The 22,789-nt window shown below is 40.8% G+C and overlaps 1 protein-coding gene across 1 annotated transcript in view; it reads right to left on the bottom strand.

Moving 5' to 3' along the window:
• The window catches only part of LOC127634742 (elongation of very long chain fatty acids protein 2-like), a 103,629-nt gene that overhangs the window by 31,535 nt on the left and 49,305 nt on the right, over positions 1–22,789 (bottom strand). Inside the window, exons 3-4 of the mRNA XM_052114421.1 lie at positions 537–724; positions 333–410 (exon numbers count right to left, since the gene is read on the bottom strand). Of these exons, the coding sequence (XP_051970381.1) occupies positions 333–410; positions 537–724 (266 nt within the window). The remainder of the gene's footprint in view (positions 1–332; positions 411–536; positions 725–22,789) is intronic.

Here is a 22,789-nt window from a genome sequence, read left to right as displayed (position 1 = left end):
TCTTATTTGTAAGTCAATTTGGATAAAAGTACCTGTGGCTAAATGAATAAACATGACTAAATGAAAATCTAAATTCAAAAATATTCCACACAGTGTACTGCACTTGGCAAATGATCGTAGACAGTCTGTGTATTTCAAGCACACAGACAATTAGCATACTGCACATAAAGTACATACAGTTTACTGCGCACAAGTAGTATAGTAGTACTGTATGATATTCCATGAAAAGCCTAATTGTCTCACTCTAGTTTTCTCAACAAGAACTGTCTGAGCAGTAGAAAAGAATGATGGTATAGTAAATGCAATTTACTTGCATTTTATATGCATCTTACCCTGATATCTGCATCACCCGCTTCATGTAATCCCTGACACTGTAGACGATAACCTGCTGACCACACTGATGAGATCAGCTATCAGACACACACAACATACATCAGGTACAAACTGCTTTAAGAACATTGGGCATCAACACATCAACAGCACTTGTGTTGCTACTGAGGAGACACAAACATAGATGATAATGTTTCCTCTCTTACCTCAACCAGCATATAGAATGACAACATGGTGACAGAGAAGTTGTAGAGCAGTAAGACGTTTTTGAGTGAATATGCTGGTCTGTTTCTCATGTACTTTGGTCCCAGGTAGACTATAAGGATGTAGACAAGGGTGAGGAAGAAGGTTGGTGTGTAAGAATCCAGTAGCAGCCATCCTCTCACGCGCGTATCTGACATCAAACACACACATGCATTACATAGAGTAAAGGGTAGTGAACTTCTTTCTGAGTTAAGATTCAGCTGTTTTTATAGTAATTTACATGTAATTGTGTCGTGTTAAAGTAATATAATTCTCGTTCAGATAAAAGGTCCAAACAAATGAATGCAGATATAGTCTCCAGTTAGCTTAGCTGAACATTTTTTAATGGCTAGTGACCTTGGAAACTAATAGCTACAGTCAAAAAGTTAATTTCATCCATGACTGCAGGGCAACAAGCTAGCAACACAAAAAGTTATTTACCTTTTATAATCTTGTAAAGGTTGTACATTTTTGTAAGAACAACTTATAAGATTTTGATGATTTCACCATCTCATACAATTTTTACGATTTCTCATGGGAAGGGTTGGCTGTGTTTGGTGGTGTAAACCAGTGTGGTGAGCAGGGCCAAGCGGTGTCTGGGCAGAACGAGGCCAGGAAGATAAGTGTCAAATTACTTGCACCTAGCCACACCGGCCTCGCGTTCCAGCGAGGGGAGGCAAGAAAATTTAATGAGAAGGGACAGTGGCAAACGGGAGAGGGATGTAATGGCGAACCTGTCTCTCTCTCCTCTCTCTTAAAAAGTGGGAGGCACATATACAAACTGTTGTAATTCCTACACCGTTCACCTGATTTGGATGTAAATACCCTTTCATTTCAAATCCATTGTGGTGTTGTATAGAGCCAAAAAGATTAGAATTGTGTCAATGTCCCAATATTTATGGACTGACTGTACGTGCTCAAGCTATTGAGCATGATGGCAATGCTGATGAGGGTTATTGCTTACTTAGCCGATTTTGCCGAAGGGCCGCAAAGTATTTACTTGTCCCCAACAAGCATTGTCCTTCAATAAGTCAATGAAATGAGTAAGTCATTGTGTGGCACTCGCTTTGCAGCCGAGTGGACCTGACTCACTGAACATTCACTTGACTGTTTGAGGAAACTGGGCACCTTTTTTTTCTTTTTGTGCTGGATCCAGCTAGTGGCTGGAGTTTATTTTTGTGTGGAATAACACTCCTTTGTGACAGTTTGTTGATGAATCTGCACGTTCTTTGTTTATCCCACCTATTGGATGGAGTTTGTTTTGTGGAGTATTTTTTGCAGGACATTGGAAAGATTAGATTATCTGCTGCACTTATGTAACAGCTGGCTCACTGAACATTTGTTTGACTGTCTGAGAATCTACACGTTCTTTGTGTTTATCCTGCCTATTGGCTGGAGTTTGTTTTATATATTTACTTCTGTTTTGTAATTCTTTCTCACAAAATCTGTATGGAAACACTGGACTTGAGCAATCCGACGGCAAAGTTGTCACGGGGGCTCTCGTAGGCATATATGGAGTTTAGAGGAATGGATGCCAGTTAGCGCTGTCATGTTAATGTTATAGGTTAAAGCACACATTTTTATTTTCTTTGTTTGTTTGGTACTGGAGGAAGTTCAGGGTTTGATGTTGGAATGTGGTCTTTATAATTTTGTTTTTGACACACAATAAATTTTTTCTAATATGTGAAATGTTAATATGAGTGGATTGTCTCTCTCCACGCTTAATGTGTATGGGTTGGGGCAACCCATAAAAAGAAGGAAGGTTATTACTTTTCTTAAACGAAAGAAATATGATATAGTGTTTCTTCAAGAAATACATCTTTCTTCGCAAGAAGCTGAACGTTTTGGAAAGATATGGAGTGGACATGTTTTCTTTAGTGCTGGCACAAGTAAGAGGAGGGGTGTCAATACATTGTATACCAGGCAGTATACATCTACAATTCAAATGTCTCAAACAGATTAAAGATAAATTAGGAAGAGTCATTATTGTTTTAGCTGATATTCAGGGGCACAGGTTGATTTTGGCTAATATCTATGCACCTAACGCTAATGATCAGGGTTTTTTTATGGATCTTCAAGGGATGTTGCAAGTCACTGGCACCCCTCATGATATAATATTGGGAGGAGACTTTAATCTTTTGATGGACTCAGTCCTTGATCATAGTGAAACAAAAGTAAGGGAGCCCCCTAGAGCAATATTGACACTTCACAAGTGTAAAAATCTTGGTCTTACAGATATTTGGAGACTTTTGAACCCATCTGGTAGGGACTATACATTTTTTTCCAACAGTCCATAAGATTTATTCTAGATATAAGATTTATAATTTTATATATCTGAGTGCCTCATTTCATCTGTTGTTGATTGCTCAATTGGAAACATTTTAGTCTCAGATCACACCCTGGTGAGTTTAGAGATGTTGCCACATACAGAGAAAAATAAATCATATTGTTGCCACTTTAATATATCCCTTTTGCAAAATCTGGAATTCCATCAAATGTTAAAGGCTGAAATTGGTCCTCAGTATCCTCTGTGGGCCTGGCTTGGGAGACACTTAAGGCAGTTCTTAGGGGTTGGATCATACAGTATGCCTCATTAACCAAAAAATCCAAAGCACTAGAACTCGTGGAGTTGGAAGGGAATATTAAATGATGTAGACACCGAGGAACTTGAAGCTGCTGACATCATTAATGGTGATGGAGCTGTGTTCTCTGTCTTTCCTCCTTAAGTCCACTACAGGCTCCTTGGTCTTACTGACATTGAGGGAGAGGTTGTGCTCCTGACACCAGAGTGTCAGAGTGTGCAACTCCTCTCTGTAGAATGCTGTTTCATCATTGTCAGTGATCAGACCTACCACCATCGTATCGTCAGCAAACTTAATGATGGCATTGGAGCTATGTGTTGCCACACAGACGTGTGTATAGGGAATCCAGGAGTGGGCTGAGAACACAGCCCTGCGGGGCTCCAGTGTTGTGGGTCAGTGATGAGGAGATGCTGCTGCCCATTCTAACCACCTGACATCTGCCTGACAGGAAGTCCAGGATCAAGCTGCACAGCCCAGAGCCCGGAGTTTCACATTAAGCTTGGAGGGCACTATGGTGTTGAATGCTGAGCTGTAGTCTACAAACAGCATTCTCACATATGTGTTCCTTTTTTCCAGATGGGAGAGAGCAGTGCGTATTGTAGATGCAATGGCATCATCAGTGGAGCGGTTGTTGCAATAGGCAAACTGCAATGGGTCCAAAGAGGTGGACAGCACAGAGCAGATGTAATCGCTGATTAGCCTCTCAAATAATTTGCTGATGATGTGGGTCAGAGCAGGATGCCAGTCATTTAAACAAGTGATTTTGATCATTTTGCGGCATATAGATAAGTGTAAGACATAATTAGTGACTATAAAGGGTCTACTTTTATTTGTGTACACTCACAATAACAACAAAACCTTGTGCATTTGTAAAATAAAGAAAATAAAAAGGGTCAGCTGTAAGCAGTCTCTGTGTTTGTGAGCATATATCTGAAACACGTCACAAAAATGAACTGAAACTCTGCGAATACTTAATCACACAAACATATGTCTAAAAAAGATTAAAATGTCAACTTTTAAATAAAACAATTCAAATTTAAAACAAATATTCTTTTGCAATGTAATCTGTATGAAACAAAGCAATGTACAGTTTCTCCTGGCTCATCTAATTATCTCTAATGTGATCACACCCACAGGTAGAGGGCGCTATTCATACGGTAATGTGCTGAGGCGATCAATGCAAATGGTACACACCCCAACTGTGCCGTAAAAACAAAGTTCATTCACTTTTCTGCATGTTTGAAAGACAACACGATACACAATTGAGAAAAATCCTGGATAGTGACGAAGAGTTAACATTTTCCTCAGAAGAAGAGCGGGACTCCGATGAACGTTTGTATTTTTAAGAGAGACTTGATCCAGCCGAGGATACAATTTCGGACGAGTAAGTAATTTCGTTTTAATTAGTTGACATGCTATTTTATATAAACATGTACATATTTTACTAGCGGGACGGTTTCCAGCCAGGATTCAGAGTATTGAAATTTGAAATATGTTCTAATAAGCAAGTTTTAGTTACATTTAATGCTATTTTGGCTAAAGCAGGTATTTCAATTGTATGCTGTATGATATAAATATGATATGTAATATGATGTAAAAAATAATATGAATGTTTACATTATATTTTAACTAGTGTTTATGCTGCCTCATTGTCATCAACAAAGCTTGTGCTTGCAAATATGTGATCAGGTGTAAATGAGTAAAATGCACTTTAAATATGCCCATATTAGAAAATCAGCATATTATAACAATATCTGAAGTATCATGTGACACTGAAGACTGCAGTAATGATGCTGAAAATTCAGCTTTGATCAGAAATTACATTTTACAATATATTTTAAATAGAAAACTGTTTACAATATCAATGTTTTTACTGTATTTTGGATCAAATAAATGCAGTCTTGGTGAGCAGAAGATAATTTTTTTAAATGGTAGTGTAGGTCTAAAATGAAGCAGAGTCTTTATGTAAAGAAAATGTATAGTCAGATTACTTCTTTTAACTTAAAACTTGATTTTGGTCATTAAGTCTCCTCACATTCATTCTCTTTCTAACACTAAAAGTGTCTTACAAAAGTTCAATTACTATATTGTTTTGTATGAATGAGTGATCTGGATGATTTTCACATCATTTTGTAGCAAAAACTCTAGGCTACAAGATCCAGTTCTGAAAAAGCTTGTGGACAAATGTTTAGTATGTGTTATATGGCCTTATTTCAATGACTTAAAAATGTTGCTTTGTAAAAAACCATGCATAAACTTTATTTTCTCAAAAATACAAACATGTGTGTACATGTTGTTCACATATTATTGTAGCCCAGTTTGTGCTGAACACAGTGTTATCAGACTTTAGCCATTAATGTGTTTTTAAGCAACTGAAAAAAGGACAAATATCAAGGCATGTCAAAACTTCTCCAGGGCCCAAAACACCCTACCATTTTTAAAGAAACATGAGTGAGCAGGCAAAACACATTTCTTTTATTTCTTATGGGATTCATATTCAACTGTAGGTTATAACAGAATGACACAATTATAAAAAAAAACATGGCAACAAAGAAAATATTTAAATGACCCATGTTCAAAAGTCTGCATACACTTAGTTGTAAATACTGCCCCTTTAGCGTCAATGACATTGTGCAGTATTTTGTAATAGTTGTCTATGAGGCCCCAAATTCTATCAGGTTTTATGATATTAATGATATTATTAACACACCACCAAAAAACATGGGTTGTGTCCCCATCTTCTGATTGGCATCGCCAGCAGGTGGGTTCGTCTTTCAGACCAAGCCTATACAATCTAGACGGGGTCCAATAGAATCTATGTAAAATCTTAAATTGAATAAGATGCTCATCTCTAGATGTAAACTTGACATTTTTTTTTATCCTAGCCCAACAGTTCCTCCTCCAATACCAAGTTTGAATCTGTCTCCCATAATCTCTTGAAAGTTGAAGCTCCGTTCCCAAGACTCTGAATTAGCAGGGATTAATACACTGATGCCTCATGACCTTTTCCAAAAGCAGAAATCACCACTCCTAGAGTATCTGTTGTTTTAGGGGTGTGTATGCTACTCCCAAAAATAGTACAGAGCAGGTTGCGCAGCTGTAAATACCTAAAGAACTGAGATCTGGGAATCCCAAAATGTTGAACCATATTTTCAAAAGATCTCAACACTCCACTCTCATATAGGTCACCAAGCATATTCACCTCCCTCTGATTCCACTCTGTCCAGCAGAAAGGGTTCTTATTAATACATAGTTATGGGTTCAGCCATATGCTTGAGGGTACATTTAAATAAATGTCCAAATTAAACACTTTTGTGCATAACAAGAGCAAATGCGAGATAGCGGGGTGTAACTTAACTTCTCTGATTATTTTGATAGAAAGGCTTTGCTATGGCAAAATAGGGACAAGAACTTCCTGTTCAATACAAAACCAGGGAGGGGCTCTCTCAACTGGAAGCGACAAATGAGCCAAATGTCTGAGACTGAATGCATAATAATAAAACAAAATCTTGGGTAGGCCTAGCCCATCTTTGTCAGTCAACCAATGCAATTTACTGAAATGTAATCTGGGATGTTTACCATTCCACATGAAGGACTTTGCTATGCTATTAAATTGCTTGAAATAAGAGAGGGGGACATCTATAGGGACACATAGTAGCAGGTAGATGATTGTTGGAATACAATTAATTTTAATAACATTAACCTTCCCAATCATAGATAAATGTAATGAAGCCCACCTGCCCACATCGCTCAAAATTTGTTTTATTAACGGTCAGAATTAACTCTAATAAAATTGAATGACCTGTTGGGGCCACTGAAAGGCGCCTGGCTGAAAAGAGCTATGGCCCCGAATAAAATGCACCTGATCTATATGTATAAGAGATTTCATAACTTTACTTCGCCAAAATTATTGCCAACATTTTAAAGTCTAGCTGGATCAGGGAAATTGGACAGTAACTCTTACACTTGCTTGGATCTTTTTCCTTTTTAAGAATCAGACTGATTCTGCCTTTTGTCATGGTTGGTCAGAAGCTTTCCATTCTTTCAGTGGCACACCTCTAGACATACCAGGGCATGATCTGAGAATAAAATATTTCTAATTGAGCAATCAGCAACAGATGTATACTTGGATATATACAGAGGAAAGACATTTTTTTTTAGGGAAAAATAAGACAGGAAAAAAATGTATAGTCCCTACCAGATGGGTTCAAAAGTCTAAAAAAAATCTGTAAGACCAAGATTTTTACACATCCTGTGAAGCATCAATGTTGCTTTAGGGGGATTGCACACTTTTGCTTCACTTTGATCAAGGACTGAGTCCATCAAAACATTAAAGTCTCCTCCCAATATTATATCATGGGGTGCCAGTGGCTTACAACATCCCTTCAAGATCTATAAAAAAGCCCTGATCATCCACATAAGATCATAAATATTAGCCAAAATAAGACTTTGCCACTGAATTCCAGCTAAAACAATAATGACTCTTCCTAATTTATCTTTACTCCGTTTGAGAATTGTAGATGTTTACTTATCAGTGTAATGATTCCCCTGCTCTTACTCGAGCCAGCACTATAAAATAAATGCCCACCCCATATCTTTCCAATTTTTTCTGCTTCCTGCGGAGAAAGTTGCGTTTCCTGAAATTATATCAAATTTCTTATGCATAAGAAATAACCTTCCTTCTTTTCATGGAGTGCCCCAACCCATTCACATTCCATGTGGAGAGAGACAATCCACTCATATTAACATTTGACATTTTGACATATAAAAAAAAATAGATTGTGTGTCAAAAACAAGATTATAAAGACCATATTCCAACATTGGTGCAGCCATTAAAACCTGAACATCCCTTGGACCAAATATAACATAAAAAAGAAAAACGTGCGCATTAACTCAAACAGTCCATGGACGCCTACGAAGACCCCCACAACAACTTTGCCATCAGATTGCTCAAGTCCAGTGTTTCTATACAAATTTTGTTAAACAGAATTACACAGCAAAAGATCATCTATAAAACAAATTCCAGCCAATAGGCAGAAAAATCTCAAAGACCATGTAGATTCATCCACAAAATTGTTCTGAAGATGTGCCACACTGCAAAATAAATGCCAGCCGCTAGGCAGAACCAGCACAAAAGCAACGCTCAGCTTCCTCAAACAGTCAAGTGAATGATCAGTGATCGTTCGCTGCAACAGGAGTATCACTGTAGAGGGGTTCAAGAAGGAAGGAAACGGGAGTCGGGTTGCAGTCCAAGTAAGTGTGATTTTTTTATTTTACATTTAACTAAAACATTTCTTTTCAGTCAGATATTCACTTTACACACACAGCATCCGTTAAATAATTCAAGCAATTTAAATATAACAACCATACAGCTTTTCAACGTGGCTTCATAATGTTTGTGGCACTAACTCTCTCTCTCTCGATCTGTCGCTCTGGCGGCCTTTTAAAGCCTGTCTCCGTACTCACTGAAATGAGACACAGGCGTTTATATCAACAATCACCAGGTGATGGCCCTAACCACTTCCTCTCTCCCCAGTGACAGACACACGACCATGTCCTGCTCCGCATACCCCCACGCCTGGGCCCCATCCGGCCTGCCAACCGCTACACCCCCCCCCCCCCCCATTCCTGGAGAGGATATCAGCCACAACCATCTGCAGCCCCAGCCTGTGGACCACTTTAAATTTGAAGTGCTGAAGTGCCAGGTACCACTGAAGCAGCCGTGATCCGAGCAGAGTTTGAAGGGCCATCCCAGCAGGTAATAGCGGAGGGTTAGGACTGCCCACTTGATGGCGATAATCGTGCTGTACTTAGTTTTCCTCAAATAGAGCTTGTGTCTAATGTACAGCACGGGCTGTTCCACCCCTCCACCTCCTGTGAGACCATGGCCTACAACCCCTTCTCTGATGCATCCATCTGCAAAATGAAGGTGAGAGATAAGTTAGGAGCATGTAGAAGCAGCCTGCCACAGAGTGCAGATTTCACTCTCGTGAAAGCCTGTTGGCATGCCTCCATCCACTGGACCGGATCTGGCAACCCCTTTTTAGTGAAATCAGTCAAGGGGCTGGTGACATCAGAGAAAGCAACAAACTTGCTTGGATCTTTTTCCTTTTTAAGCCCTTTGTACCCATAAACTTTCTCTTCTCCTTTTTGGTCTGGGACATGCCTGCCCATGACCCAAGTGGAAGCACAGATACCATAATTCCACCAATTGTGCACTTTTTCAGGTTTTCCTTGAGACCCACCTGCCTCAGCGACCTCAGGACAGCTCTTAGATGCTGCTTATGCCTCTGCCAGTCGTTAATGTATATGATGATATCATCTAAATAGGCAGCGGCATATGCAGCATGTGGCCGGAGAATCTTATCCTTGAGGCATTGGAACATGTCGGGAGCCCCGAACAAACCGTACGGAAGAGTGATGAATTGGTGTAATCTGAACGGTGTGGAAAATTAATTTTTTCTCTGGATAATAGAGTTAAGGGGATCTGTCAATACCCCTTTAAATCCAGTGTTGAATAAAATTGAGCCGCACCCAACAGATTGAGCAGTTTGGGGCATTGGGTATGCATCAAATTTAGACACCACATTGACTTTCCGGTAATCGGGTGATCAGAACCGGACATCACTCTTAGGTACAAGAACATCCGGGCTGGCCCAATTGCTGTGTGATTCTTCTATTAACCCAAACTCAAGCATTGCCTCTAATTTGTCCAAATCACTTTTTTCATATGTTTGGGCAAGCGGTACGGCCGACTACGCACTACCACTCCCGGTGGGGTCTGGATATGGTGTATGAGGTTCGTATGATTGGGAAGAGGAGAGAACACATCTGCAAATTCCTTTTGCAATTTGGGCACCCTTGTGAGTTAGGACAGTGATAGGTGGTCTCCACAAGGGACCGGGGTGAATGGATAGGCTTTGAACTTCACCTCCGGCCCGAGCGATGCCCTCTACAGAACTACCATCGCCATGGACACAGGGACTGCATCTCTCCATAATTTAAGGTTGAGGTGGTAAATTTTACGTGCTCCGCCTCTATCTATTTGTTTAACCTCATAATCGAGATCCCAGACTCGCCATGTAAACTCAAAGGGCCCTTGCCACTTGGCGAATGATTTCTAGATGGATGTGGGGAGTAATGCAAGTACTTTGTCTCCCAGTGCAAATTCCTGTAGCTGGGCACGCCTATTATAGAGACAGAGTCCACCATTAATAATATTTACTGGTATACGGTACATCCCAGCTCGATCAAGGACAGTCAGACCAGCCCAGGCTTCACGGGCTGCACTTGTGGCAATGGATACATCAACCTGGGAAGGGCGACGGAGAGGGGTAGAGGAGGTGACTGACACACAGTGCAGCCCACAGATGCGGGGCACTGGTTTGGGTGGAACCACTCCCCATTTCCTGAGATCACGCAAAGGGTGAGGGAGCAGGACCATTGGTGGTGTTGTTCTGGGGTGCGCTGACCCGTTGCAGGACAGTCTTCAGCTTCATGTAGTCCAGGTGGTCCTCAGCAGGTAGTTGCTGCACTGCAAACTGGGTCCGTGGCCAGACAGCTCAAAGAAACTCACGAACACCTCCGGCTCGTCCTGGGGGCCCAACTTTGAAAGCAGCAGCTGTGGCTTCAACGCAGTGGAGGATCCACCTGAAGATAACCAGCTCTGCAAGGCCTGCTGATCCTCGAGCTGCGCTTGGAGGACTTCATGAAAATGCCACTCCTGGGTGAGGAGGGCTTGGTGGTGAGTGTCCTGGATGCTGATCTGCAGTGAAGTGTCCATGGCGGCCAGTCATCTTCCTTTTCTCAGGTTTTGGCACCAGTGTAGACCAGTGAACAACACCGGTGTGGTTGCTAGCAGATTAGCAGATAATTCCCTCTCCGATGACTCCAGATAATCAATCCATTTCTCGACATCCCCCACTCTTGTATCCACCTCAGAGAACTTCGCCTACATGGCACTGATCGATCAACGTATCACAGCCAGATTCTCCAAGTCAGCAAAATTGGCCGGCAACTCTCGCCACATTTCCTGCATTTCTCTGACCAAATCAACTCCCTGGCTCGCGGCCCATTCAGGGGTATCAGCTTGATCATGTAAGTGTCTTTTAATGTCTCCTGAGCCTGAGGATTTGTAATTCTTTGACATATTTCATCCTAGAACAGTTATGAAACAGAGCCTTACCAGTTTATATCATTAAAAGTGTTAAAACTAGCAAAGTGCGCAGAGCAGCCGTTCACACTTCTGATCCTCGCATGGCGTCACATGACTCATCTTTTCAGGTGGTCCTTAAAGAACAAGTTGTGTCTGAGGAAGTACTGTCTACAATTCTAGAAGAGGAGGGGATACTCAATTCTAAACCACTTGGTTATGTATCCTCAGAAGTATCGGACATGGACCCAATCACATGAATGCCTCCATCCCTCAAGCTGTCTATTTCACAAGAGTTGCTGGGGGGAAAGAAATTGGCAACACAGCCAGGCCATCGCAGACCAATTCTGGAAGCAATTCATCCACAACTACTTGCCAAGTCTACAGGTCTGTCCAAAATTGCAACAGTCTACACCAGACTTATCATTGGGGCAGGTAGTTATTGTTCTGGACTCTCAATTACCACTGGCTGTGGGCAAGGTTACACAAGTTTCCCAAACACTGTGGTTGGAAATAGATATATTTGCCCTTTCAAATCTTGACACGATCAAGTAGTGTACACAAGGTGTTGAGTAGGTCACAACAGACTAACCCATGTGTATTTATTGAAGGGTAAAAAAACACCAAAATGACAATATTGTAACATCACTTTGACTGTAATACATATTATTTTGGTTTGTCCTATTTTTAATGTCATAAGACACAATTTGTTGTTAGAAAATACCTTGAATTACTTGTTTTGTAAAGTGTGCCCAGAAAAGCTTATAGAATTGTTATCACAAGTACAGCTAAAGAATCTTCAATAAAATTATAATTTCTATAGCACTGATTAGCCTTCTTAGGTCCATGTATTATACATTACTATGAAATGTGTTATATTTATAGATTTGGTTTGATTACTGCTTGTTTTTGCCATGAAATAGCCTTTGAAGCTGAAATAAACAAACATACATAACTTAGGATAACAGGGATTTTCATATTTCTAATTTGCAATACAAATTTGGGGGTGGCTCAGTGGCTGTATAAAACCCAGTTGAATCTGTAATTTTTATTAGTCAGTGACATCATAAGTGGGCAGAGCCACGAACATACCCAAACAAGTTTTCTCCCATCCAGAGTGTTCTTTTGTTGCAACGAGACAGCTCATACCATTTGTTTTAGATGTGTGTGTGAGTGTGTGTGTGTGTGTGTGTGTCCTTGTTGCTGTAAGTTCACTTTAATATTCTTTTAAGTTATACACATGCATATTCCTTGTTATATACTGTAATTCGTTAGTGTCTAAATATTAATGTGCTGTTCATTGGAAAATAATGATCTGTGACATTCTATTATTCTATTTATATTAAAGTTTTTATGTCTATTTGTTAATGGGGGATCTGTGGACACAGTAAATATTTCGAGTCAAAATATTGAAGTGACAAGGAAAAGTCACAGAAGTCACTCATTATTCAGTTCTTCAACTATTCAACTAAATTGTGAAAATAAACAATTATATAAAATATTTGATTTTATGTTTTACTTTAAATTTCAAAATACATTACTAAGAATGTTATTAGTATGGCTGCAATTAACAACTGTTTTGATAATCGATTAATCTAACGATTATTAGAACGATTATTCGACTATTCAGCGATTATTGCGATGATTAATCTTTAGCTCTTAACTGATTTTCCTGCTTGTGTCCCGATTTAAAAGTTTGTATTACAGGGGTATTTGTATTTTTAATATTATATTCAACATTCTCAGATAACAATTTTCTCTTCTCCTAAAGTAAATGTACATTGTTTTAAATTAGTTTTAGATATTTTGATGGGAAAACAAGCCAAAACTAATCATAAACGTATAATGTTACAGTGTATAATGGGGCGAAGACTAACCTCTGTCACCTTTCTGTTCACTTCAATCCATCATTAACTCACACACTCACACACACACACATACAAAAACTCTCTCTTATTAATAAAGCTACTTATTGCCGATTTTCATCACGATAAGAAATACACAGTGACATATATTAAGATTCAATGAGTCACGAGCCACTGCGTTATAATCTAGCTGCGTTAAGCATGCACGCTCGAGGGATGAGCATCCCCGCACCTGAGTGAGCCTCAGCTGGGTGCAGTTTCAATGTCTCCCCTTAGATTGGGACATTCATGCAACTCATAGAAGAGGCACTGACCGCACAGAGAACTGTCAGTTTTGGAGTTTGTAGTTAATTACATGACCTGCTTCCGTATTATTTGAACATTAATAAAGCTATAACGCATTAAATATAACTGCATTTAAGTAACACTAGGGTGTTTCTTTTAAGAGCTCCGACTCCACTTATTCCACAATGAGAGTACTTCTGAATTTACTTTTATTTATTTTTTTATAATTCCCTCATACTTTGGGACCTACATCACCTGAAGCTGTTTAGAAAGTTTAGAGTGGATCTGGACTGTGAGCTGTGTAATTCTTCCTCTCCTCAATCTTGCACGAGCTGCAGTGCTGCTCTCTCATCATCATTACAGTTTAATGTGATCTCATGTTACGTTAAATGAGATCAAAGGACTATTCGACTATGAACATTTTTGTCGAATTTGTTTTATTGTCGACGTTGTCAATAACGTCGTCTAATTATTTCAGCCCTTGTTATTAGATGTATTTTAATGAATACATAAATGCTTTGAAACTGAGACTGTCTTGGAATTGCTCTTATTTCTCCCTGGTAATAACCTTGTGACCAGGGACGGATCTAGAAATGTTTAAAGGAGGGGGCCACAGAGGGTCCACAGTGTGCAGAGAGGGGCCAAATTAATAATGTGATAACATGAGTCTATGCTCTTGAAAACTGAACACATAGTAAAAGGACAGATCATTTCCTATTTTTGCTAACTTCCAAGCCAAGTTGCCAAACAATGGATCAAGACCAGATGAAAATCTTATCTGATGCCATCCAACAGATTAAAACTGATATGAAGACTTACTTTTGATAGTAAAGTGTATCCCATTCTTTGCACTTTGAATGGTATTGAGGGCTTTATCTACATTGGGAGAACATGTTTCACAATTAGAACAGCGTATCGGAGCAAATGAGGACAACTTGAATGATCTCGCCACTCGGGTAAAACAACTGTAAAAAAATTACTCTTACCTAATGGATAAAGCTGAGGACCTGGAGAACTGGAGTAGGCCTGCAATTTGTTAGAGTACCTGAATACGCAGAACGCCGTGACATGCCTGGGTTTATGGCCCATTTGATTACACAGCTTCTGGGGCAAGACAACTTCCCCATGCCACCGGTTATTGTGAGGGCTCATCGTACCCCTACTGTCTGACGATACGACAGATCCGGTCCGAGGCCTATCCTGATAAAGCCATTATATTTTCAGGATAAGGTAAAGATGCTTCAACTTGCTCGTGAGAAAAAAGAGCTGATTTACAACAGGAATCGCATCTTCATATTCCCGGATTACAGCGCTGACTTGATAAATAGACGCCGGTCCTTCGACACAGTCAAACGGAGACTTCAGGAACTTAAACTAAAGTACTCCCTCTGTTATCCTTGCACACTGAGTGTGTTCGTTGATGGCAATGAGCAACTATTCAGTGACCACAAAGTTGCTGAGGCTGTCTTCATGTTTTCTATGAATTCCTCCATGAACTCTCCAGCATAAGTCCCTTCCGAAGCTACCGGTTAATTTTAGCAAACTATTTGTCACAAAGTTTTTAAAGACTTTCCTTTATAAACCATGATGACACTTTGTAGAGATATACTTGGTGACTTTAGAAATTAACTGGTGAAATTACTCCTTTTCTGTCATTTTGGCTGCTACTGTTGGGATTAGTCTATCAGGTTGACTGGTATGGTTTGCAGTGAACAGGTTTGTTTATGTTTATATACAGCTGCCGTAAAGCAGAAGTCTAGTGTTGTAAAAAAGTCACATTGGCTGTTTTCTATGCTGCCAGGATTCTGAGCAGAACCAGAAAATATGAACATATCACACCAGTCTTCAGGCCTTTACACTGGCTCCCAGTTACATTTAGGATTGATTTTAAAATATTATTCCTGGTATATAAATCACTCAAGGGGCTAGGACCTCAATATATTGCAGATATGCTCACTGAATATAAACCCAACAGATCACTCAGATCATTATGATCACATCATTAGAAATACCAAGGGTTAACTCTAAGCAAGGAGAGTCTGCTTTTAGCTATTATGCCAGCCGCAGCTGGAACCAGCTTCCAGAAGAGATCAGATGTGCTCCTACAGTAGTCACATTCAAATCCAGACTCAAAACACATCTGTTTAGCTGTGCATTTACTGATTGAGCACAGTGCCACTGTGTGTCCGACTGTTTGTACTGTATTTTATTTTATTCTAAACTGTTTCAATTATTCTTATTTTAATCTCTTCTATACTATAAGGAAATATATATCTTTTTTTTTCTCTTTCTCTTATTTATTTTTTTATATATTTTTTTAGCTACATATATTTCTCTTCACTGAAACAGACAAAGCTCAGAGTGGAAGTAGTCAAGGGTCAGTGGGCTGTTCTTGGGTTCCTTTTGTGTGTGTGTGTGTGTGTGTGTGTGTGTGTGTGTGTGTGTGTGTTAGTTATATGTTTTGTCTGTTCATCCTGTCTGCGTGTTTGGCTGTATATTATTGTGTATTTAGTATATTTGTGCCTTACAATTATTTCTATGGATCTGCTTTGCTTTGCTATGTTTGGTCAGTGACTGTATCCTTTTAAACCTTAAGCGTCAAACTGGAAGGTGTTAAAGGACTGAAAATAATTAATTTGAATATTAGAAGCCCTCTACTAAAAATGTATTTATTTCGAGTATGGGTTGAACGGTACAAACCTAATGTTTTTACCTTATCAGAAACTTGGCTCACCAACAGAATATCTAACAATGAAATTAAACTGGCAAACTATGTTTTGTACAGTCGACAGAGGTACTAGGGGCGGTGGTGTAGCCAAATATGTGTCTTCTAATTTGGTTTCGGAGTTCATTATCCCTGATGTCATGCCTTTACATTTTGAATGTATTTTTGTAAAGGTAACTCTGCATGAGAATAAGTACATAACTATTGGAAACATTTATAGAACTCCTTTTGCACCTGCTGAATCCTTTAATTGTATGATCTCTACTATAAATTCTATTACTAGCAGAAATGAATTTATTATATTAGGTGCTTTAATAAGAATTTGATTGCTAAATCTTCTAGTAAAGAAAAACATGTTTGGAAATCTGAATCTAACGCAGTTAATTAGTGAGCCCACTCGTGTTACACCTGCATGTCAATCTCTGCTTTACTGGATACTTGTTTCACACCCAAATAGATTTTTAAAAGCAGGGGTTATGTCTGACTGCCTTAGTGATCATGCATTTGTATTTTTGCACAGTACATTTTTGGAAAATTAAACTTCCCATACTGCCACCCAAATTCATTAGAATCAGGCAATATAAGAAAATGAATATAGATCAATTTATTAATGATTTAATTTCAAATGTCCATGATGCTTGGGACTTTTTATATTCTGAATAAACTGAAGTTATAGATAAACATACTCCCTTCAAAACTACCAAAGTCAAGGGAAGGCATCTTCCCTGGATAACTTCTGAGCTTATACGTTTATTTTTTCAGGCAGAGAGATAATGAATGGGCTAAGTCAAAGGATCCTGCTGACTGGGAAAGGTACAGACAGTTGAGAAATATGAGCAAAACCATGACTAGAAATACCAAATCCAATTATTATAAAGAATCTCTTACTTATGACTTTAAAAATCCAAAACTATAATTAATGTATCTGATAAAACTTCACCTAATCAGATAAGAGTTAACAATGTTATACTGCATGATCCACTCTTAATGGCTCAAGCATTTAATCAGCATTTCTCCTCGGTCTGTTCTGCTATGACGTCTCGGGTTACTTAACTGTAACACCTGTTCCCTGAAAAAGAGGAACGAGATTCTGTGCTGATTTAGCGCTTTGGGAACATCTTTAGGAGTGACCAGCTGTGAACATGTGTGCAACACGTCAATTAAATTGACTAGAATTTATAGCCTCTGTCGGTGACATCATCAGGATGCGCCGGTACCAGGGGCTATAAATAGATGCGCCACAGGTGCATCATCAGGTATTTTGTCTGAAGAGTAGTCCTGGGGCATCTTCAGTGCGGCAATGAAGCGCAGCATCTCGTTCTGCTTTTTCAGGGAACAGGGGTTACAGTTAAGTAACCAGAGACATTCCCTATCAAAAGCTACACTTTGATGCTGTGCTGATTTAGCACTTTGGGAAAGAGAATACCCACGCCTCAACACTGCGGATGTCTGGACCCCTTACGGTTGTGTAGTTGTGCTCATAAGAGTGCAAGAGGTCTCAGACATGACTTTGTGATGTTGACTCAAGGACATAAGAGCCCGGAGTGGCATGAACATCCAAACTATAAAGTCTTATGAATGTGTGCGGAGAGGACAAGCCTGCCGCATTACAAACATGCTGCACAGGGACACCTCTAGCCAAAGCTTTAGAGGAGGTGACCCCCCTGGTAGAGTGAGCCATGATACCTACTGGCGAAGCTTGACCATGCACCTCGTAGACAAGGCAATAGCATCCCTCACCCAATGTGACATTGTTTGCTTGGTGGCGGCCGCCCCCTTGTTATGGCCCCCATGAAAAACAAATAATTGCCCTGACTTACGCCACTGGCTAGTGCGGTGGATGTAAGCCTGAAGGGAACAGACTGGACACAGTCCGTGAAGTCTCTCCTGATCCGGCGTTGTAAACGGCAGGGAACAGAAGGCTTCAAGAGTGACCGGATGTACGGCCGAGAAAGGAACCATAGGCAGGTAGTCAGGATGAGGGTGCAATACTGATTTAGCCATTCCTGGGGCAAAATCTAAGCAGGATGGCAAGACAGACAAGAGCCTGCAAATCCCCAATTCTTTTTAGAGAAGTAATCGCCATAACATTTACATTTAGATTTATTCATTTGGCAGACGCTTTTACACAAAGCGACTTACAAAAGAGGAAAACATAAGCGAATCATCTTAAGGAGACAATGGTACGAAAAGTGCCATACAAACAAAGTTTCACTATCATCAGAATAGTATACAAAACAGATTTAAGTGCAACAAGAAATGTAAATTATTTTTTATTTTTTTTATTTTTTTTAGTGACCGGTTAAGTGCTTTTGGAAAAGATGTGTTTTTAGCCGTTTTTTGAAGATAGAGAGTGAGTTAGCTTCCCGGATTGAGTTGGGAAGGTCATTCCACCACCGTGGTATGATGAAACTGAAAGTCCGGGAAAGTGTTTTGGTGCCGCTTTGTTTTGGTATGACAAGGCAACGTTGCTTAGCCGACCGCAGGCTTCTGGTGGGAACGTAGCTCTGCATAAATCTTTTTAGGTATGCTGGAGCAGACCCAGTGACTGTTTTGTATGCCAGCATCAGGGCCTTGAATTTAGTACGTGCATGAACTGGCAGCCAGTGGAGAGAGACAAAGAGTGGTGTAACATGTGCTCTCTTAGGTTCATTAAAGACCAGACATGCTCCTGCATTCTGGATCATTTGGAGAGGTCTAATAGCACATGCAGGAAGGCCTGCAATGAGAGCGTTACAGTAGTCCAGTCTAGTTATGACAAGTGACTGAACGAACAGTTGTATGGCATGTACAGAGAGGAAGGGTCTTATCTTCCTGATATTGTAGAGTGTAAATCTACATGATCTTGCAGTCTTTGAGATGTGGTCTGTGAAATTTAGCTCATCATCAATGGTTACCCCTAGATTTCTGACCGTTTTATCAGACACTGACTCTAGAGGTTCAAAGGAGGTCTCAACCAGACCCTCAAGGACTATTGCTAAGTCCCATGAAGGGATCCTGGTCCAAGCAGGGATTCTCAATTGCATGGCTCCACGAACGAAGCGAGCAAGTTTCCCCAATGGCATCCCATCAATCATGGGTGGCAAGCCGTCAGTGGCCACATAAACCCTGAGAGTGGCAGGCATTTGTCTGCTGATAATTTTTCCTACAGAAAGTCCAGAACTGAAGCAATCTGGCAGTTAACTTGATCTGCATTATGTGCAGTGCACCATCTTTAAAAGATACACAATTTATTGGCACAACCTCTTCTAGTAGAGGGAGCCCTAGTGCTCAGAATGGTCTCGATGACTCCAGGTGAAAGCCCGGTGTCCCTCAGTTGGTTCCCTTCAGGTGCCAAACATGAAGGTTCCACAGTTCGGGCCGGGGATGAAGTATCGTCCCCTGCGCCTGAGTCAGAAGGTCCCTCCTGTCCGGAATCACCCAAGGTGAGCCATCGAGGAGAGACATTATCTCCGAGAACCATACCCTGTTCGGCCAAAGCGGCACTATCAGTAAGAGGCAGGATCCTTGCTGGCGAACTCTGGCCAGGACTCCCGGGAGCAGAGAAACCAGAGGAAACGCATACAGGCGCATTCTGGGCCATGTATGCGCCATAGCGTGGGCTGGGTGACTCAAAGAGAAGTAGAGAGAAGTAGAGGGGACATTGCACTGTCTGTTGGAAGGCGAAGAGGTCCACTTCTGCTATGTAAAATCTCAAACTGATTTGTTTCAATACCTCAGGGTGGAGTTTCCATTCCCAGTCTGTATTTTCTGTCTGGACAGTAAATCTGCTCCCACATTCAGGCATCCAGGGATATAAACTGCTCTGATTGACAGGAGCTTGCCCTGGGCCCAAAGGAGAATCTGCCGTGCCAGTCTGTTCAGCTGGCATGAGCGTAGACCTCCTTGATGGTTTACTACTTGATGGTTTACTACCTCCTTGTGGGTGGACTACTGCTGTGTTGTCCACCCACACCAGGACATGGCAGCCTCTCAGATACTGGAGAAAGTATTCAGGGCCAAAATATAGTCATCAACTTGAGACAGTTGATGTGCCAATCAAGCTGACAACCTTCCCATTCCCCTTGAGCTGGACGACCACTTAAGACCGCTCCCCAGCCCGTCAGGGAGGCGTCTGTCGTTAGCAGCTTGAACGGCAAGATGCACCTAGAGTGGGACCCAAGGTGAGGAACCAGGGTCTTAACCACATAGAAAGGGTACGTAGCACGTAACCCTTATCTGCCTTAGGGGACTGGCCCTTGGATGAAATCCTCTTGCTTTGAGCCACATCTGAAATGGTCTCATGTGCTAAAGGCACAAAGGGATCACCGAGGATGCAGATGCCATGAGACCTAGTATTCGTTGATCCTGACAAACAGTGCAACCTTGGCCTAGCCTGAGTTTGCTCAGGGTGTTCTGAATGTTCTCGATTCGAGCGGGAGACAATTGTGATCGCATCATGATCGAATTCCATACGATCCCCAGATAGTTTTCTGAGTGGGAGAGAGAATTCTTTTCTTGACGTTGAGTCTCAAACCCAGAGAAACCAGATGAGCTAAGACGATATCCCTGTGCTGTAATGCCAGTTCTTGTGACTGTGCTAGTATCAGCCAGTCATCTATATAATTCAGAATGCGGATGCTCCGGAGTCGCAAAGGAGCCAGTGCTGCATCCATGCACTTCGTGAATGTGCGGGGTGATAAGGCTAGGCTGAATGGAAGAACACGATATCGGAAATCTTCGCCCCCGAAAGCGAACCTCAGGAACTTCCTGTGTTGTGGCAGAATTTCTATATGAAAGTAAGCATCCATGAGATCGATCTTGACCAACCAATCGCGAACTTGAATGCCTTGACTGAGCGATTCAAGCCTTTAAGTCCTTAAAATCGGATGCAACCCCCCATCCTTCTTGGGAAACTGGAAGTATATGCTGTAGTAACCTGACTCTCTCTCTGGAAGGGGAACATGTTCTATGGCCCCTTTTATGAAGAGATTTTGCAGTTCTTTCCACAGTAGTCATGCTTGGTCCGGTTTCATGGTTGTGGAACCAACATTTCGCTGGAAACTGCTAACTCCCGAAACACCAGAGGCGGCTGGAATGGAGAGGTTTTGTGGGGTATCGGGAAGGTACAGGTGGATGTTTCATGCGCCCCGTTCCAAGGGGGGCTACCCACACAAGGCTGGGCGCTAAACCATCAGGACTTTCTCTTCCTGGAGATAAAGGTCCTGAGGTCTTGCTTTGAGGGCTGCTGAGGGCGACAAGCCGGTCCCCAGTCTTTATGAGGGGGAGCACGATTCGCCATGCTCTGTTTTTGACCCTCCCTTCTAGAAGGACCGTGGCGGGGTGGCAGGCGGCCCCTCCCCCTGAGTGCGGCGAGGAAGGAATTGCTCGAAGGCTTCCTCCTGACTCTGCGCTTCCTGGAACCTGGTGATGACTGTGTTCATAGAGTTCAAGGTACTGTCTCTTAGTGGCAGAATTGCGAGCTTCTCACAAAATGTTTTGGTTGAGCACATATTAACGAGAGTGGAGTTGCACAGCTTCTTTACTGCATCTGTGCTATGTGTGATTGTTAATGTTTAATTTTTGTTGGTTTTGATCAATAACTGACTGTAAATAACAGAAAATTAAAAGAGGTGTTCATTAATGACAAATGGATTGTGTGGATCTAGTATTAGGACATTACATGGAATGAGTCAAACCAAACTTTTTCTCTCAACACGCAGTGCAAGGATCTTGCTGCTGAACTTCTTCGCCACCATACTACTCAAACACTGGTGAGTGAAATCAGGAAATTTACCAGCCAGAACCCAATTTACTCAAATAGTAGAGGGTTGCTTCATAAAGTGAAAGATCGGTCTTGGGATTTAAGAATAAATATTGAGATCATTCAAATGAACATCATGAAGCATAGAAAAAAAATCACTCTATGGTCAATGTTTGACTCTTAGTGTTTGACCGCTTAGTTTCTGCTATATGGGGCAAAATAGATGTGTATTCTGGGGGAAAATATTTTTTTAAAAAGCAACATATGTCGTAAATACTTCATTATATTCCAGTAGTATTGTAGCCTGTGAGATATATATATATATTTGTTGGAGATCTTTTTAAAGCATGAAATTGACAAATATTTTACAATTTACGTCAAACACATTTCAAATTTTGGGAGTACAAAATCCAACCAGCGCTGCATTGGAAAGTTACTCCTTGGTAAGTAATCCAACTTGTATGAAGACTCCTCAAAGAGACAAATAGTTCTCTATCCTCCATTATCCAAGCGCCAAATGAGTAATCCCTAGAACGATTTATAGTAAATCCCACTAGTGAATGTCAAACACCTCTTCCCTTCACGCCACTTTATCGGCTTCTTTTATGACCCCATTTACTTCCACATTCATGGATTCATCATCACGTGATTGCACGTAACTGAAGTATCGCGGTAAGTAAACATCGGAACCTATCACCATAGCAGGACAAACAGACAGAAACAGGGAAACAGTATAATCATCTTAACCACTAACAGACTTTTATCCGTGGTATATACATTTGACTACATTTTGTAATTGCATAAACAACAGCAGAAGTGTGATTACCTGTCAACCCACATTTATTGTAGTCTGGGTAATTATTG

This window comes from Xyrauchen texanus, chromosome 42 (assembly GCF_025860055.1).
Source record: "Xyrauchen texanus isolate HMW12.3.18 chromosome 42, RBS_HiC_50CHRs, whole genome shotgun sequence".
In the NCBI taxonomy this organism is placed as follows: domain Eukaryota; kingdom Metazoa; phylum Chordata; class Actinopteri; order Cypriniformes; family Catostomidae; genus Xyrauchen; species Xyrauchen texanus.
The sequence above is the reverse complement of the archived record's forward strand: the minus strand, read 5'-3'. Positions and strand labels throughout refer to the sequence as shown.